This window comes from Palaemon carinicauda, chromosome 41 (genome assembly GCF_036898095.1).
Source record: "Palaemon carinicauda isolate YSFRI2023 chromosome 41, ASM3689809v2, whole genome shotgun sequence".
Classification (NCBI taxonomy): domain Eukaryota; kingdom Metazoa; phylum Arthropoda; class Malacostraca; order Decapoda; family Palaemonidae; genus Palaemon; species Palaemon carinicauda.
Window position 1 is genome coordinate 33,519,507 of NC_090765.1, and position 15,460 is coordinate 33,534,966.

The window sequence follows — 15,460 nt, forward strand, 5'->3', positions numbered from 1 at the left end:
CAAGTTTTCTTTTAAAAACCTTTCCAATGTAGTTCTGTCTGCCAGGTCCAGTTCAACCTTCATCCTCAACCTAAAAAGTGAATTCCTCCTGTCAAACTCTCATCCATTAACAGCGTGGGCTTTGCAGTCTTGTGTACCGTATCAATTTGCAAAAGGGTATTTTTTTTTTGTGTTTATGTTTTATAGATTCGTACATACAAGACTACATACTGACTAATGAACATGCATGTCAATATATGTACTGTATGTATATTATATATATATATATATATATATGTGTGTGTGTGTGTGTGTGTTATATATATATATATATGTGTGTATATATATATATATATATGTGTGTGTGTGTGTGTGTGAGAGAGAGAGAGAGAGAGAGAGAGAGGTGCTTAAAATTCCACATTGACTCGTGTGTGTGTATATATATATATATATATATAAATTTATGTATGTATACAATAAATATACACACATATACTGTATGTAAGCTATGGGGGAATAGCTGCAAAATGTATTTACCGCCCGATGCTCTTCACTCTTTGAAACTCACAAAAGTAGGTAGACTACCAGAGGTCCCTAACTACCCTATTTGGTCAACAGAAGTATATCCACGAACATTGCTAAGTATTTATACATATCTGTTTTTGTCTCTCGCCCCTCTCATATATATAACAATTTGATCTCTTACTTCTTACCTGAAGTTGTGATTGACAGCAAACCTCTTAATCAATCAGTCACAGAATGTCCCTGATGGGTGATCGCCAGACTGGGGTTCGAGTCCCGCTCAACTCGTTAGTTTCTTCGGTCGCTGCAGCCTCGTCATCCTTGGGAGCTAAGGATGCGGGGTTTGGATGAGCTTATAGGTCTATCTGCTGATTCATCAGCAGCCATTGCCTGGCCCTCCCTCGTCTTAGCTTAGGTGGAGAGGGGGCTTTGGCGCTAATCATATGTATATATGGTCAGTCTCTAGGGCATTGTCCTGCTTGATAAGGCAATGTCACTGTCCCTTGCCTCTGCTATTCATGAGCGGCCTTTAAACCTTTAAAATATTTCGCCTGTGAGAAGAACCCCCGTTGAATTACATTATGGGAGGTATTCATAAAAATGAAGGATATCTTTGTAAGCATAAGGTAGAAGTACAAGGTAATTCTCTGAAGCAAAAGGTAGAAGTATAAGCAAATCTTTCTTTCCATATTCATAATGATTACCTTTTACTTGCGAGGATATCCTCCAAGCAGAAGTAAAAGGTTGACTCGTGTTTCGGGAGCGCTTATTTCCATGTTGGAACTTATAAGATTTCATTTGTGCTGTCAAGATAAGAAAGGGTTTAGTATTTATAATACGTATTTAATGCCCTATTTTTACTTGTATTCAGTTAAGTTTACGCATCAGAAAGAACACAGACGCCGCTGCACCTTCCCCAAAGCCTCGCTGGCGACATCTATCCCACACCCCTTGCATTAGAAGTTCTTTGACCTCTTTTTAGCTCCTCCGCCCCTTGCATTAGAAGTTCTTTGGCCTCTTTTTAGCTCCTCCACCCCTTGCATTAGAAGTTCTTTGACCTCTTTTTAGTTCCCCCACCCCTTGCATTAGAAGTTCCTTGACCTCTTTTTAGCTCCCCCACCCCTTGCATTAGAATTTCTTTGACCTCTTTTTAGCTCCTCCACCCCTTGCATTAGAAGTTCCTTGCCCTCTTAGCTCCCCCACCCCTTGCATTAGAAGTTCTTTGACCTCTTTTTAGCTCCCCCACCCCTTGCATTAGAAGTTCTTTGACCTCTTTTTAGCTCCCCCACCCCTTGCATTAGAAGTTCTTTGACCTCTTTTTAGCTCCTCCACCCCTTGCATTAGAAGTTCTTTGACCTCTTTTTAGCTCCCCCACCCCTTGCATTAGAAGTTCTTTGACCTCTTTTTAGCTCCCCCACCCCTTGCATTAGAAGTTCCTTGACCTCTTTTTAGCTCCCCCACCCCTTGCATTGGAAGTTCTTTGACCTCTTTTTAGCTCCTCCACCCCTTGCATTAGAAGTTCTTTGACCTCTTTTTAGCTCCCCCACCCCTTGCATTAGAAGTTCTTTGACCTCTTTTTAGCTCCCCCACCCCTTGCATTAGAAGTTCCTTGACCTCTTTTTAGCTCCCCCACCCCTTGCATTAGAAGTTCATTGACCTCTTTTTAGCTCCCCCACCCCTTGCATTAGAAGTTCTTTGACCTCTTTTTAGCTCCCCCACCCCTTGCATTAGAAGTTGCTTGACCTCTTAGCTCCCCCACCCCTTGCATTAGAAGTTCTTTGACCTCTTTTTAGCTCCCCCACCCCTTGCATTAGAAGTTGCTTGACCTCTTTTTAGCTCCCCCACCCCTTGCATTAGAAGTTCTTTTGCCTCTTTTTAGCTCCTCCACCCCTTGCATTAGAAGTTCTTTGACCTCTTTTTAGCTCCCCCACCCCTTGCATTAGAAGTTCCTTGACCTCTTTTTAGCTCCCCCACCCCTTGCATTAGAAGTTCTTTGACCTCTTTTTAGCTCCTCCACCCCTTGCATTAGAAGTTCCTTGACCTCTTTTTAGCTCCCCCACCCCTTGCATTAGAAGTTCTTTGGCCTCTTTTTAGCTCCCCCAACCCTTGCATTAGAAGTTTCTTGACCTCTTTTTAGCTCCCCCACCCCTTGCATTAGAAGTTCCTTGGCCTCTTTTTAGCTCCCCCACCCCTTGCATTAGAAGTTCTTTGACCTCTTTTTAGCTCCCCCACTCCTTGCATTAGAAGTTCCTTGACCTCTTTTTAGCTCCTCCACCCCTTGCATTAGAAGTTCCTTGACCTCTTTTTAGCTCCCCCACCCCTTGCATTAGAAGTTCCTTGACCTCTTTTTAGCTCCTCCACCCCTTGCATTAGAAGTTCCTTGACCTCTTTTTAGCTCCCCCACCCCTTGCATTAGAAGTTCTTTGACCTCTTTTTAGCTCCCCCACCCCTTGCATTAGAAGTTCTTGGACCTCTTTTTAGCTCCCTTACCTCAAGCATTAGAAGTTCTTTGACCTCTCTTTATAGCTCCCACACCTCTAACATTAGAAGTTCTTTGACCTCTCTCTTTAGCTCCCACACTTCTAGCATTAGAAGTTCTTTGACATATATTTCTAGGTTCCATACTTTTAGCATTAGAGGGTCTTCGATCTATATTTTGAGGTGCCTTACTTCTAGTATAAGAGGCTCTCTATTTTTAGGTGTCTTACCTCTGGCATTAGAGGCTCCTCTTCGCTGTTCTCTTCTGTCTTCTAGTTTTCAAGATCTTCTTTCATTAGATTATCTGTTTCTTTTGAGATTTCATTGTTTCTTTTCCTTAGTTCGTCAGTGTCCTTCTAGATTTCAAAAGAGATTTCAGTGCTGCGAGTCCTCACTTCGTCAGATTCCTCAGGGAAATCGAAGGCATTTATTCTTTACCTATTTGGGCAATGAGTAAAGAGATGAATACTATCGATTTCTCCGCATACACTATCATGCCAAAGTAAATGACGAGCAACATGATATATTTACCAATGTCGTCTGGATATGTCCTTACTTCAATGGCGAATTTTGGGACAATCCTGTTGAAGAACTACACGTCACTCACCGTTCAGTTGAACCATTCTGCCCCCATCCCATTCCCCGCAATCCGTTTTTGCACCGATACAAAGCCTCGTACTTTTTCCAAGAGTCTCCTTTAATGACATCGTCGGAAAAGCCCAAGCAAAGTATCCTTCAAGGCGCATACATTATGATCTTCAAAGTTCAGCTGCCAACGGAAGATCCCGTGTCTTTCTATAGGTCGGGCGATATAAAACGAACGATTGGCAACTTCGGCGCAACCAAAACCATCTGTAGCTGATGGTGTTCCGAAGACGTAACACAATTCTTACCGTCAGCTTCCAGGAGCCTTAGTTTATCCATCAAGCAGAAATGTACATATCTCATAAAGACAGCCTCGTCAAAATGAACCAAGAATTTCATCGCTTAGCTGTACTTTTAAAAAGTGTTCCAGGATTGTGTGACCCCTAACATTAAGGTAATTATAAAATCGTTTTTCGAAGATTAACAAAGTATCTAATAGCACTTATAGTAGTAATGGTAATTGGATCTCACCAGTAGGTATGATTAGAACTGGGATTGTAGATATTGGCAAATAGGAAGTGATTACTGTACTGTAGAAAGTGAGTAATGTTAAACAGTAATTGCCATTAAAATCATTAGTGCCATAAATCGTGACGGGATAAATATATTATTGTTTCTAATTATAAAAATTCAAGTATGTCACTGGAAAATTTTCACCCCTTTTAGCTTTAACCCCCAAGCTATTTGAAACTTTCCAACCCTTAACCCCCATGCATTTTTTTTTTTTTGTCAAGCACAATTAATATATATTTTTTTTCAAATTGCTCTAGCAGCCTTAGTTTTTGTCATAGAGAGGTCAGGTTGGTCTCATTCTTTTGGAAAATGCCTGAAGTTTCTCATAAAGTTATCAAAAATATGCAAAAAAAAATGTAAATAGCAGTTTTTTGCAAGGACGTACCGGTACGTCCATGGGGGTAAAGGGATGAGTTTTGTGAAACGTACCAGTACGTCCTTTTGGGGGTAAAAGGGTTAGTGTAAAACTAGATTCATATGTGAAGGTAATCCAGTAGATATCTGTATGTAGTTGATATGGTAAAACCATTTTTGACAGCAATGCATCATTTCACACGATATTTTATTTATAGGGTTTGAAATTAATTGTGGTATTCTGTTTGATTTGGTTTCAGATTAACATTTCAATATTAAACTTAATGGGTCATTTATTATTATGGGTAATCACTTGTGTTGTCATGTGGTAGCAGTAAGTTTGATTGGCACACACACACACACACACACACACACACATATATATATATATATATATATATATATATATATATATATATATATATATATATATATATATATATATAATGTGTGTATGTATACATATATATATATATATATATATATATATATATATATATATATATACTGTATATGTATGTATGTATGTATGTATGTATGTCTAACGAGAGCGTGGCTTTTAGTCAATTAAGTGAATAATTTGAAGAATGCTGAACGAAAGAAAAAAAAAAGAAAAGTACTCATGCCACGTAAGAAAATAGAGAAGAAGGGTCTATGCTGTTTGTGTTTTTCATTATATTACCGGTAAGCCCATTAGTCGAGATGGCTTTTGATGATAGAATATAACCTTTACATTTCCTGTCTCTAGCTGCGTGGATGTTGTCATATCAGACTTAATTTTTGTGTTATTTGTTTGATTAGATGAGGGGAAATGACGTTTTTTTTTCTAATATAGATTGATAAGATTACGACGATTCTTTTTTCCTTTTCGATATATTTCAGTGGGTTATGATTACTATTTGTTAACCTAGAACTATGAATCATTTTTGTTTAATCAATAATATGCCGTTCACACTAATTTCCATTCTATGAATACCTCCGCCAACGAAGTTGGAAGGAAGTTATGTTTTCGCCCCTGTTTGTGTTTATTTGTGTGTGAGTTTGTTTGTGATCAGCTTCCTGGCCACAATTTTAATCGTAAAATAATGAAACTTGCAGGGATTAACGGTTATGTAAAAAGCTGGAAATTGAAATTTTTTGGAAGGCCAAAGTTAAAGGTCAAGGTCATTGTCAAGCAAAATGTCCAATTCACTATATCAGCCATAAGTTTGGAAAACGTTGTGACAGAGACTTTAAACTTGGTTTATATTCAACAGTATGAAAATCTACGCCTATTAATATATGGCAAGGTCAAAGGTTGAGCAAAAGGTTAAGAATAAGCTGCCGTGGCGGAAGTCTGCACTCTACTGAGTGCCCCTCTAGTTGAACATGTATCTACAGTAAATGTTGAATTGTTTATGTAAGAGGTTGTTGCTGTATGGTTAGTAGTTTTATGAAATTAATATAGTTCTTTGATGTATGTAGTTATATTAGAAGCTCTTGTGGACATAAACAGTATTTTCTGATTTATAGTCTATTTATTTACCTTATGATGATATTAAAAATAATATATATGTTTTATAATGAACATGGATCTGACGTATCGCTTATCCACAGGTACTTGACGGTTTTAGTAACGTTGCCAATGAGTCTCCTGGAAGAATTCGAAGATGGAGACGACCTTCCCCTCTGCCGGAGGGGATGCCCCGCACACGAACGCCTAGACAAGCCAGGATTGACACCCGCCAGTGTAGCCGCTATGTCCAAAGATAAGGTAATTGAAAGATGTAATTATTGTAAATAAATGAACACTTATATGTATAAATACAGTGACGAATAGGTATTTTATGTAAATTACCAGTCATGTTATTTTAAGATATAGTCGCTTGTTAGAATTTCGCTTACCACTTATTCAAGTATGTGCCATTTTGGGGTGAAAGACCATAGGCTTGACGTGATTTCTTTAATGTTGAAAATTTCATTTATGAAAATATCCCCCAGAATATCGAGACAGGCTTGAACCGATGTTAAAACTTTTAAATAAGGATTCGAAATAATTAGGAAAGTCTTAAAAGTTTCTCATTAGGTGAAAGATTCTATACAGGTTTAAATTTCAAAGTTAAGGGTTGGGGGAGCATGGGATCAATATTACATGTAGGTTGGTATTAGTTGGGTTGCTTTAATGAATACGAATTAAAACAGCATAGATTCCAGGAACTTAAAGGAAAATGGATAAAGAGTTATGATTGATTGATGCTGTATCGTTTTTAAAAATTTTAAGGTTCGTTTGACTCAATTTCAGTAATGCAGTGTTATATCTTGATTGTGCTATGATCAGACAATGTTTTAAAAATTACAGTATAAGTCTGGAATGTGTTATGACCATAAAATGTTTTAAAAACTACAATATAAGTCTGGAATATGGCCAGATATTGTACCAGAGAAGTCAAAAAACAATAAAGAGAAATGCAGAAAGGGGCTTTGAAGTTGCATCATGGAAGTAGATATTTTTGTAACATTGAAGACTTCCGTTTAAGAAGAGAATAGTTTTCTGAGTTTCAGCTTGCAATTTCACACAAAGATAACTTTCGTTGGGAGAAGTGGAATTGTTATTATTATTATTATTATTATTATTATTATTATTGAGTTAAAAGTAATGGCTGCATCGGCAGAATTTATTTTCTTATCCTTTTTTTTTTCTTCTTTTTTTTTGAGGTACACTTTCCCCTAAAAAAAATAATTTAAAAAAAAAATTGGATAAGAAAATAAACTCTGCCGATGCAGCCATTACTTTTAACTCAACCTGCCTAAAAGAGGGTCTCCTACCACGATATCATTATTATTATTATTATTATTATTATTTTTTTTTTTTTTTTTTTTAGGGGGAAGTGTACCTCATTCATTTTCTTTTGTTTGTACCTTAATTAATCATCTAATTCCTTCATTTTTTTTTTTTTTGGCAGGCTGCAAAGTTGTGCAAAGAATTCAACGTCACAGATTACTATCTGGATTCGTGCATCTTTGACCTGGTGACAACTGGTGACCCAAGCTTCAGAATTGCAGCCCAGACAGCCCAGAAGGATCTTTGGCACCACGATCCCATTGGAGCTCAGAAGCTACTACAGAATTGCTCTGATCCTCCTTGCATATGGGAAATCACTTCCAAGGCCCCGTGTTATGTCCCCTCCTTGATTATACTATCTCTAAGCCTTCTTGTGTTCTTTATGAGTAGAAGGGCCATGTATTAAAGGTTAATGATTTCTTGCTTACAATGATTGTGGACAGTTGGTGGACCAGAGCAGAAGTGGTTCACTGTGCGAGTATGCTCGATAACTTTTGTCTCCTAAGTCTATACAGGCTGTATAGTACTTTACTTAGTTCTAGGTATTATAGACTGGGGATTCCTTTTTTAAAACAATCATGTAAAACGAATTATAAACAAAAGACCATTCATTAAAAAACTGTGAGTTTTATCAGGGATAGAAGTGGAAGAAAAGCCGTGGGTAACATGGAAACTTCTGCAGTACCTTATAATTAACATTTATTTGTGAATATTGGAGGAAAGGTAGATTATTATTGTGCATTATAGTAATCTTTGGTTTGTATAAAGTGGAAAGATTTTATTTATGTCATATATTCCTCATTTTGATTGACTATTATGGTTTTTGTGTTGTTCATATGTTATACGTTACAACGCTGCATAGATTGCTATTGATTTGGTAAGGGTAAATCTCCAGTATTATGATTTTTAAAGACACTGAAAACAATTGGCTTTTCATTTTATATTGTATGATAATGTCTTATATTGTTGGCTCAGTCTCTTTCCAAATTTCCACTGCAGGACGTCCATCTTGAATGATCTACTGTTTTATTTCAACATGGTACTCCACTGTTCACAGTAGCGCATAATTTGAAAATTGCGAATGAGGTTTAGAGTGAAGTAAAGGTGACTTGAAAAAGCATCGTAATTTTGGTGATGTGGATCAGTTTGATGTTAGTGTTTTGTATCCCACTTCTGCGATTTTACCCTACCTTGAACACCATACCCTAGCAGTTGTCAGCATTATGTGTTGCAGCCACAGTTTAGCAAATGTCATGTCCCTAGCTGGTCTTGGAGACAGAAGATGTTTATGTGTATCAAGCTAAAGTTTCTGTGGATCTGGAATTTATCATCAAGTTCAAAGACAGTGCTCATATTGGCTTACCTGTCAGGAATGGTTGTCATTGTTATACAAAGAGCTGTAGTTTATGATACATAAATCTGTGTTATACTTTATGGAAAGTATAAGGATTACTGTTAGGTGGAGGTAAGATAGTAAGTCTTTTCAAGTTGACATTTTCCAAATTTGTGGCCTGCCTGATACCTGCTTGATTCCAGTGTTTGAGCTTACTTAGGTATGTAGTTCCTGTTATACTGTAATGTGGGTCAGATTATTTAAATCCAAAGGCTATTTCAGTGGCCAAGATGTTCATTCAGTCATACGCTAAGCAGTCGCATACAGGTATAGAATACACTAGGTGTATGCTTGAATATCCAAACTACTGTATTAAGAAGATACCTAAGTTGAAGGGAAGTAATACATCTTTGACAAAACTCTCCAAATATTATCTTTCGTAATGTCTTTATCCACATGTAGAGTCTAAGACAAATCTCTTGAGTGTGGTGCAGTGTCTATGTTATACTTCTGAAAACATTTTGCTAAGGGAGCATCCATTATTCTGCAGGTAGAAAGCTCAATGTTTGTAGTATTTGTGCATATCCTTTTCATACTGCAGAGCATTTTGTCATGTGAAGTGAAAGTCATTTTTTTTTGCATCACTTTTGAGGTCAAGTTCTCTATTTATTTCCAAATTTAAATGAACTCTGAATCAGCTTAAGATATTATGAAGAGGAATGCAATAGGACTATGTCACTACCTGCATAAAGAGAGTAATTTGAAAATGCCCATTGTATTTTCACAATTTGTTTCTCATAGTAATCATATTGTAAATAAGACATTTATTCTTTTTCCTTGAAATTTTGTGGAGATTCAAATGCTTTCATTTAGGAAGTAATGTAGTTATATTTCTTTGATCGGTATCAAGTAACTGATATTGTAGAGGAGAGACGCATTTAAAGTAGTGCTTTTGATAATTATTGTTTAACATAGAACAAAATTATAGTTGAGAAATGTGCCAATTTGTATAACAGATCAAGTTATATTTCTATGAAATGCAAAAATGTTGTAGAATACTTATGTTAGGAAATGATTTACATAAATTTCAAAACTAATTTTTCAATTCATATCTTGAAAAATGTTACGTAGAGTAGCATTCTTTGTGCATAGACAATTTTCCTTTCAGTGTGTTGCTATAAGTTTTTTCTGTATTTGCGAATCATTAAGCCTAATCCTCGTAAAAGACAGGATCATGACTCCTTTACTCTTCCATAAGTGATTTTTATTTAATGCCTTATGCAATGCTTGCCTAATGAAAAAGTGTGTATCTTTTAAATTGAAGACCAGTTGCTGTGTGCCAATTGTGATCTGCTGATTGTGTTAGGTAAAACGTGTTTCCTGGATTTATAACAAGCAATAATGAAAGAAGGAAGGTCAAACATCATTTGTGACACCAACTGGTTACCCATTTATTTTAATTGGTATTGGTGCTTCATGTCCCACATTAACATGCATTTCTTTTTTATGTTCATTATCGTCAAAAAATTAAAGGCTCATTTTTCCTTGAAGATGACCATTGGACCATTTAATTATTTTTATAGCTAAATTATCGGGTTTGCAGTACCTCAGTGTACTTAATTATATTTTGTTACATTCTATGGAAATGAAGCATATTTTCAAATACAACTTGTTATAGTTTATGCTTTGTTCTGGATTTTTAGTAGTACAGTACCGTATGTCTTCTAATAATGACATTTCATGGAACAGCCAGTAGTACTGTTACCTTATCTTATTAACATTTTGCTGGTAAATCAAGTATCACCAATTTATGACTAAACCCCTAAAATATACTGAAAGTTAAACATTTTAAAACTTCAGATAGTAATTGCTTCTTTTTTTAGTATAAGATATTTCCTAAGTTTTCCTTAATATGTACTGTATTTAGGATTCTCTCATTTAAATTCTGTATGAGTTTTTCACTTAAATAACAATTGTGGATAAAGATTGGCCATTAAAATTGCAATTTGGAATGGCTCAAAAAATGTAACTTGTAGTAGTATAGAGGCCCAAATACAGTCATGGATAATGTTAGATTCTTCTTTCATGAAAGCAAAGAGCATATTGTTACAAGGAGTACGTTGAAATTGTCTGTTACTGGAGATGGCACATTTAGCAAAGATCACTATCAGTGGACATGCAATAACAAGCATAATAAGGCATAATGTAAATAGCTTGGTAAATGTACAGTGTACATATGGTTTTTTTAATTAGTCATCTTATTTGCTTTGAATACAGTACATTGCTGTACAATTTATGTATTTTAGAAAATCATTGCGCATACATTTAAAGGATATACATAAGACTAAATAGATATACACACTAATATTTACTGTACATTATGATGTATCTTATTCATTCATGCATACATACTTTATAAAAGTATTTTTAAGTTTGTGTGCATGAAATATATTATGTTCATACTTATTTATATGCTATATATGTGTAGTACTCGATATGAAATATGTCATTCAGTTTATATATTTGTTTACTATATACCAGCAAACAAGCATCCACATCTTGCGCTTTATTTTAGACATGAGTTGATTCATGAAATCAGTGATTGCTTAAACCTGTCATTTTTATCTCTCTCTCTCTCTCTCTCTCTCTCTCTCTCTCTCTCTCTCTCTCTCTCTCTCTCTCTCTCTCTCTCTCTCTCTTCGATAACTGACCACTTTAGTAAGTTCATGTGATTATGCAAAAGGACTTTTTTATTAATCCCTACTTGGAAAGTAAAACAATTGCAATATTTGATAATTTATCGCTTTATTGTTTTATCTTCTGTATATGAGAACCAGTACTTGTGTTGGTATGAGAACCAGCTAAACTCAATGCAATCAAGTCAATCTGGAGGAACAGCATAGTGACAAAACTTGAATTTAATATATTGAACTAACAAGGCTTCATTTTCTGTAACATCTTATACTGTTTTCAAAGGTAAAACTTAATAAAATGCTGTATGTTTTATTCAACTATAGAAGTAAATTTATTCAATTATATTAAATAAGTTATGAGTGTAAAGTAAAGAAATTTCTAAATTCAGATATCTATTTAGGAAAGGTGAGAAAAAAGTAATTATGATCCAGTAAGTTTGCCCTTTGATTAAAAGGAAAATGTTGTATGCTACTGTATATCTGTTGAAGAATTCATAGGATAGGATTAGATATGCTGTGTACAGCAATTGAGTAAGACTTGATATTTTGCTGTTATATCTTGGATCTCCAGGAAATGGCTGGAATATTATGAGCTCTTGCATCTGGCTGCTCATAAGTCATGTGTTTAAATGTTTTCAAACCATCAACACTTTTAGACTGCTGTGGTTTAGTACTACTTTTAAAATGTTTTTTTCTTTTTTTCCCAGAATAGAGTTTATTCATATGTATAGAGTTGTTCATTTCCATTTATGTTGTTATCAGATGCAGGTGTCATCTTGGAGTTTCTCTTTCAAGTCTTGAATAATTTACCCTATATTGCTTCCTGTATATCATTGATTTACATGACTTTCATAATAATTTATTATCAGCAGTTTCATTTTAGTTCAGAAGGTCCTCAACGTACAAACATTCAGAGATATAAACACAAATCCAACTGAAATCATAAGTCTCAGTTATTTTATCAAAAGTTCATAAGGAAATACTATAAATTAAACAAATTTTTATGTTTTAAAGCAGTAAGCAAGAACAGGGTTGGCCTTTTTTCTAGCTAGAAATCTCCAAATTTGGCCCTTTTTCACGCAAGATACCTAAATTTGGCCTTTTTAAAATTGGTTGGCTATAAAGGATATATTTTTGGCCCTTTTTACTATTAGGTTGGCCTTTTAAAGCTGCAGATGATCAGACATTGGCCTTTTCTCAATTCGATATCCTAGCAACTCTGAGCAAGAAGGCATTTGCAATATGAAACTGGGACTATGTATTGACTTTGGCAGGTGAAAATCATAGGTATGCGAGTCAGGAGAAGCTTACCCTAGGAAATAATTTTTCAAAATTTAACCCTTTTACCCCCAGGCTATTTGGACTTTCCAACCCTTAACCCCAGGTGTTTTTTTTTTTTTTTTAAGCTCATTTTGCAATATATATTTTCTAAATTGCTCTAACAGCCTTAACTTTCGTCATAGAGAGGTCAGGTTGGTCTCATTCTTTTGGAAAATGCCAGAAGTTTCTCATAAAGTTATCAAAAATATGCAAAAAAAAATATAAATAGCAGTTTTTTGCAAGGACGTACCAGTACGTTCATGGGAGTAAAGGGATGAATTTTGTGAAACGTACCAGTACGTCCATTGGGGTAAAAGGGTTAACTTTCAAAAAGCTTCTTTGAACCTATTAAGTTTGTAAGTTGAGGACTTTCCATAGGTACAAATGCATAGCTTATTATGTGTTTGTTGAATATTCTTACTTCCTTTCTGACCCCTTATCTGTGATTACAAGTTCGAGGAAAGAGACGTATGTACAGTATATATATGTAAGGCCAATGACAGGACGCAGTGATAGCACATCATAGGTTTCTGCGGGGTAAGTTTGAATTGCCGTGTTTCTTACATTTCATATATCAGAGCATATTTCGAATATGTTGCACATTCCACCTCCATCTAAGTCTTTTTTTCATTCTAGTCAGAGGAGAAATCCAATATATGCATGTCTTCAAATTTTACTTGTACAGTGTGATCATCTTGCATCCAGAGAGAAATCAGTGTGGTTTGACCTTGATTATCTGTATACTGTACTCCAAATTTCATAAATTTATTTATTTAGACATTCACAATTCTATTGGAGATCTGATCAATACTCTCCTAGATGTGGTCATAATGCTCGCTGTTAGATCACTTAATATGGGAACATAGGTAGATCTCTTAATTTTACTCTCCTTGATGCTTTTGAAAGAATGTTGAATAGAGTTTCAAGCAAAAATTAAAGGTGCTTATTGCAGGTCTTGTACACCAAAATATTTTTTAAAAAGATGCACGTTTTAGATATGAGAAAAGGTAACCCTCGATGAATTTTAATCTTTGTGTGTGCATTTGTGGTGAAGAATAGGAAGTGCTTAGTTAAGCACATTTTATCATCATGTGTATAACTTGTGTGTTAAAGTTATGTATTAACTCGTGTGTTAACATTTTTTTTCATATTATTGTATAATTGGGTATGTAATAGAAAAATTATTACAGATATTATTAGGATTTCCAGATAATAATTTGAAGGTAAAGTTTTTAATCGAGCTTTATGATGAGATGAATAAATTGTACAAGACATCCAACAGATATTCAACAGAATGGATATTCAAAATGTGGGTCTTCCAAGAGATGGTAGTTCTCACTTAGTAATTTCAGTGCCGAGAAAAAAAAAGGAGGGCAGCCAAATCTTCCATAATTAAGAGAAATGTCTTGGTCTTATTCTCAGGTCAACCAAAGGTTATGGTACAGATGCTTGGTCTTATTGTATTATTAGAACAAGGTACTTCTCAGTATGCATACAGATGATTGTAGGCTTAAGTATCCATTAGAGCGAGTGTTTTCCTTATATTCTTATGATCATGTAGAGAGTTAGAAACTAAATTGATTTTAATTTGTATTCACAGAAAGGTTTAATGTAAAAGTTACAATGTATATAAAACTGAATTAGCTGGCCTTGTACACCACATCAGTACTCTTATGTTAGTCATTTATCCGCATCATTATTCATAAAATAAAACTTTATACCTGGTCAGAAGAACACTTTAAGATCACTGTTAATCCTGTGTCCTGTAATGGGTTCCTTTTATATTATAAGATATTTATTTAATGCTGGCCATTCTACTTTTCAAGAAATGAATGATCTGTTTACCGTAATGGATACGTGTTTCGTGGCCTAATTTCATGGCCCTGGTGTGAATGTGGAAATAGCAATCATGTAATAATTGCATCATCTTTGTTGTCCAATTCATATTTAATTAGATCTCAGTTGATTTTGTGTAACTTCTCTGTAATGTGAATACTATGAATACACAGGTTACCTCTTGTATGTTGTTCTGTGTTACTTTAGCACACTTGGTGACCAATTACATGTACAGGAACAAAAGATTAATTATTAAAAGTATTCCAGAAAAAATAAAGATTTTTCAGACTGTCGCCTTTTGCTTACCTCGTTGTTTTAGTTTTCTTTGTGTACCATATTAGTTTAGCTGTCATAGGAAATTATTCCTGTTTCCTTGATATTCTTAAATTGATTTTTTTTCCAAAAATGCTGTTAGGACTCCCTTACTTTACTGTACACCTAAATTTCCTTATCATAACTATTACAGTACTGTATACAGTATTTGATTTGCTGATACAATAAATATAATACCTGCTCTATTACTAAAATTAGTGCAATAATAGTCCAGGTGGTTTAAGGTTGATTTTTTTTATGAATATTAGGTACCCTAATTACAATCTTTAATAGTATTGTAGTTCTAAAATTGAAACCTTAATTTACATTACCATTACCATTTTCCCTGTTGAGTTATGAAGATGAAATACAGTTTAAGCATCCACAAAGATTTTAAATAATGTAGACGTGTTAAAAGCTGTTCATTATCTTATGGTGGATGTATGTATTAAATGTTATGTAATTTGAATGATTTTAGAAAAAAATTAAGTAACTGAAGCCCTTCTCTAAAACCAGTAAACCACTTTAGTATCATTGCTGTGCCATTTTAATTTCTTACCCAGTGAAGTATGTATTATGTTCATGTTATTATTTTTCTTAAATGCTTAAACTGCATGGTGTTTAGTATTAATTGTTACTTATGTCTTTAGAACC

The 15,460-nt window shown here is 34.8% G+C and overlaps 1 protein-coding gene across 1 annotated transcript in view; it reads left to right on the forward strand.

Moving 5' to 3' along the window:
• Window positions 1-14,783, forward strand: part of LOC137632393 (repulsive guidance molecule B-like) — a 24,622-nt gene extending 9,839 nt beyond the window's left edge. Inside the window, exons 3-4 of the mRNA XM_068364328.1 lie at window positions 6,088-6,244; window positions 7,434-14,783. Of these exons, the coding sequence (XP_068220429.1) occupies window positions 6,088-6,244; window positions 7,434-7,718 (442 nt within the window). The 3' untranslated portion in view covers window positions 7,719-14,783. The remainder of the gene's footprint in view (window positions 1-6,087; window positions 6,245-7,433) is intronic.
• Window positions 14,784-15,460: the final 677 nt, after the last annotated feature.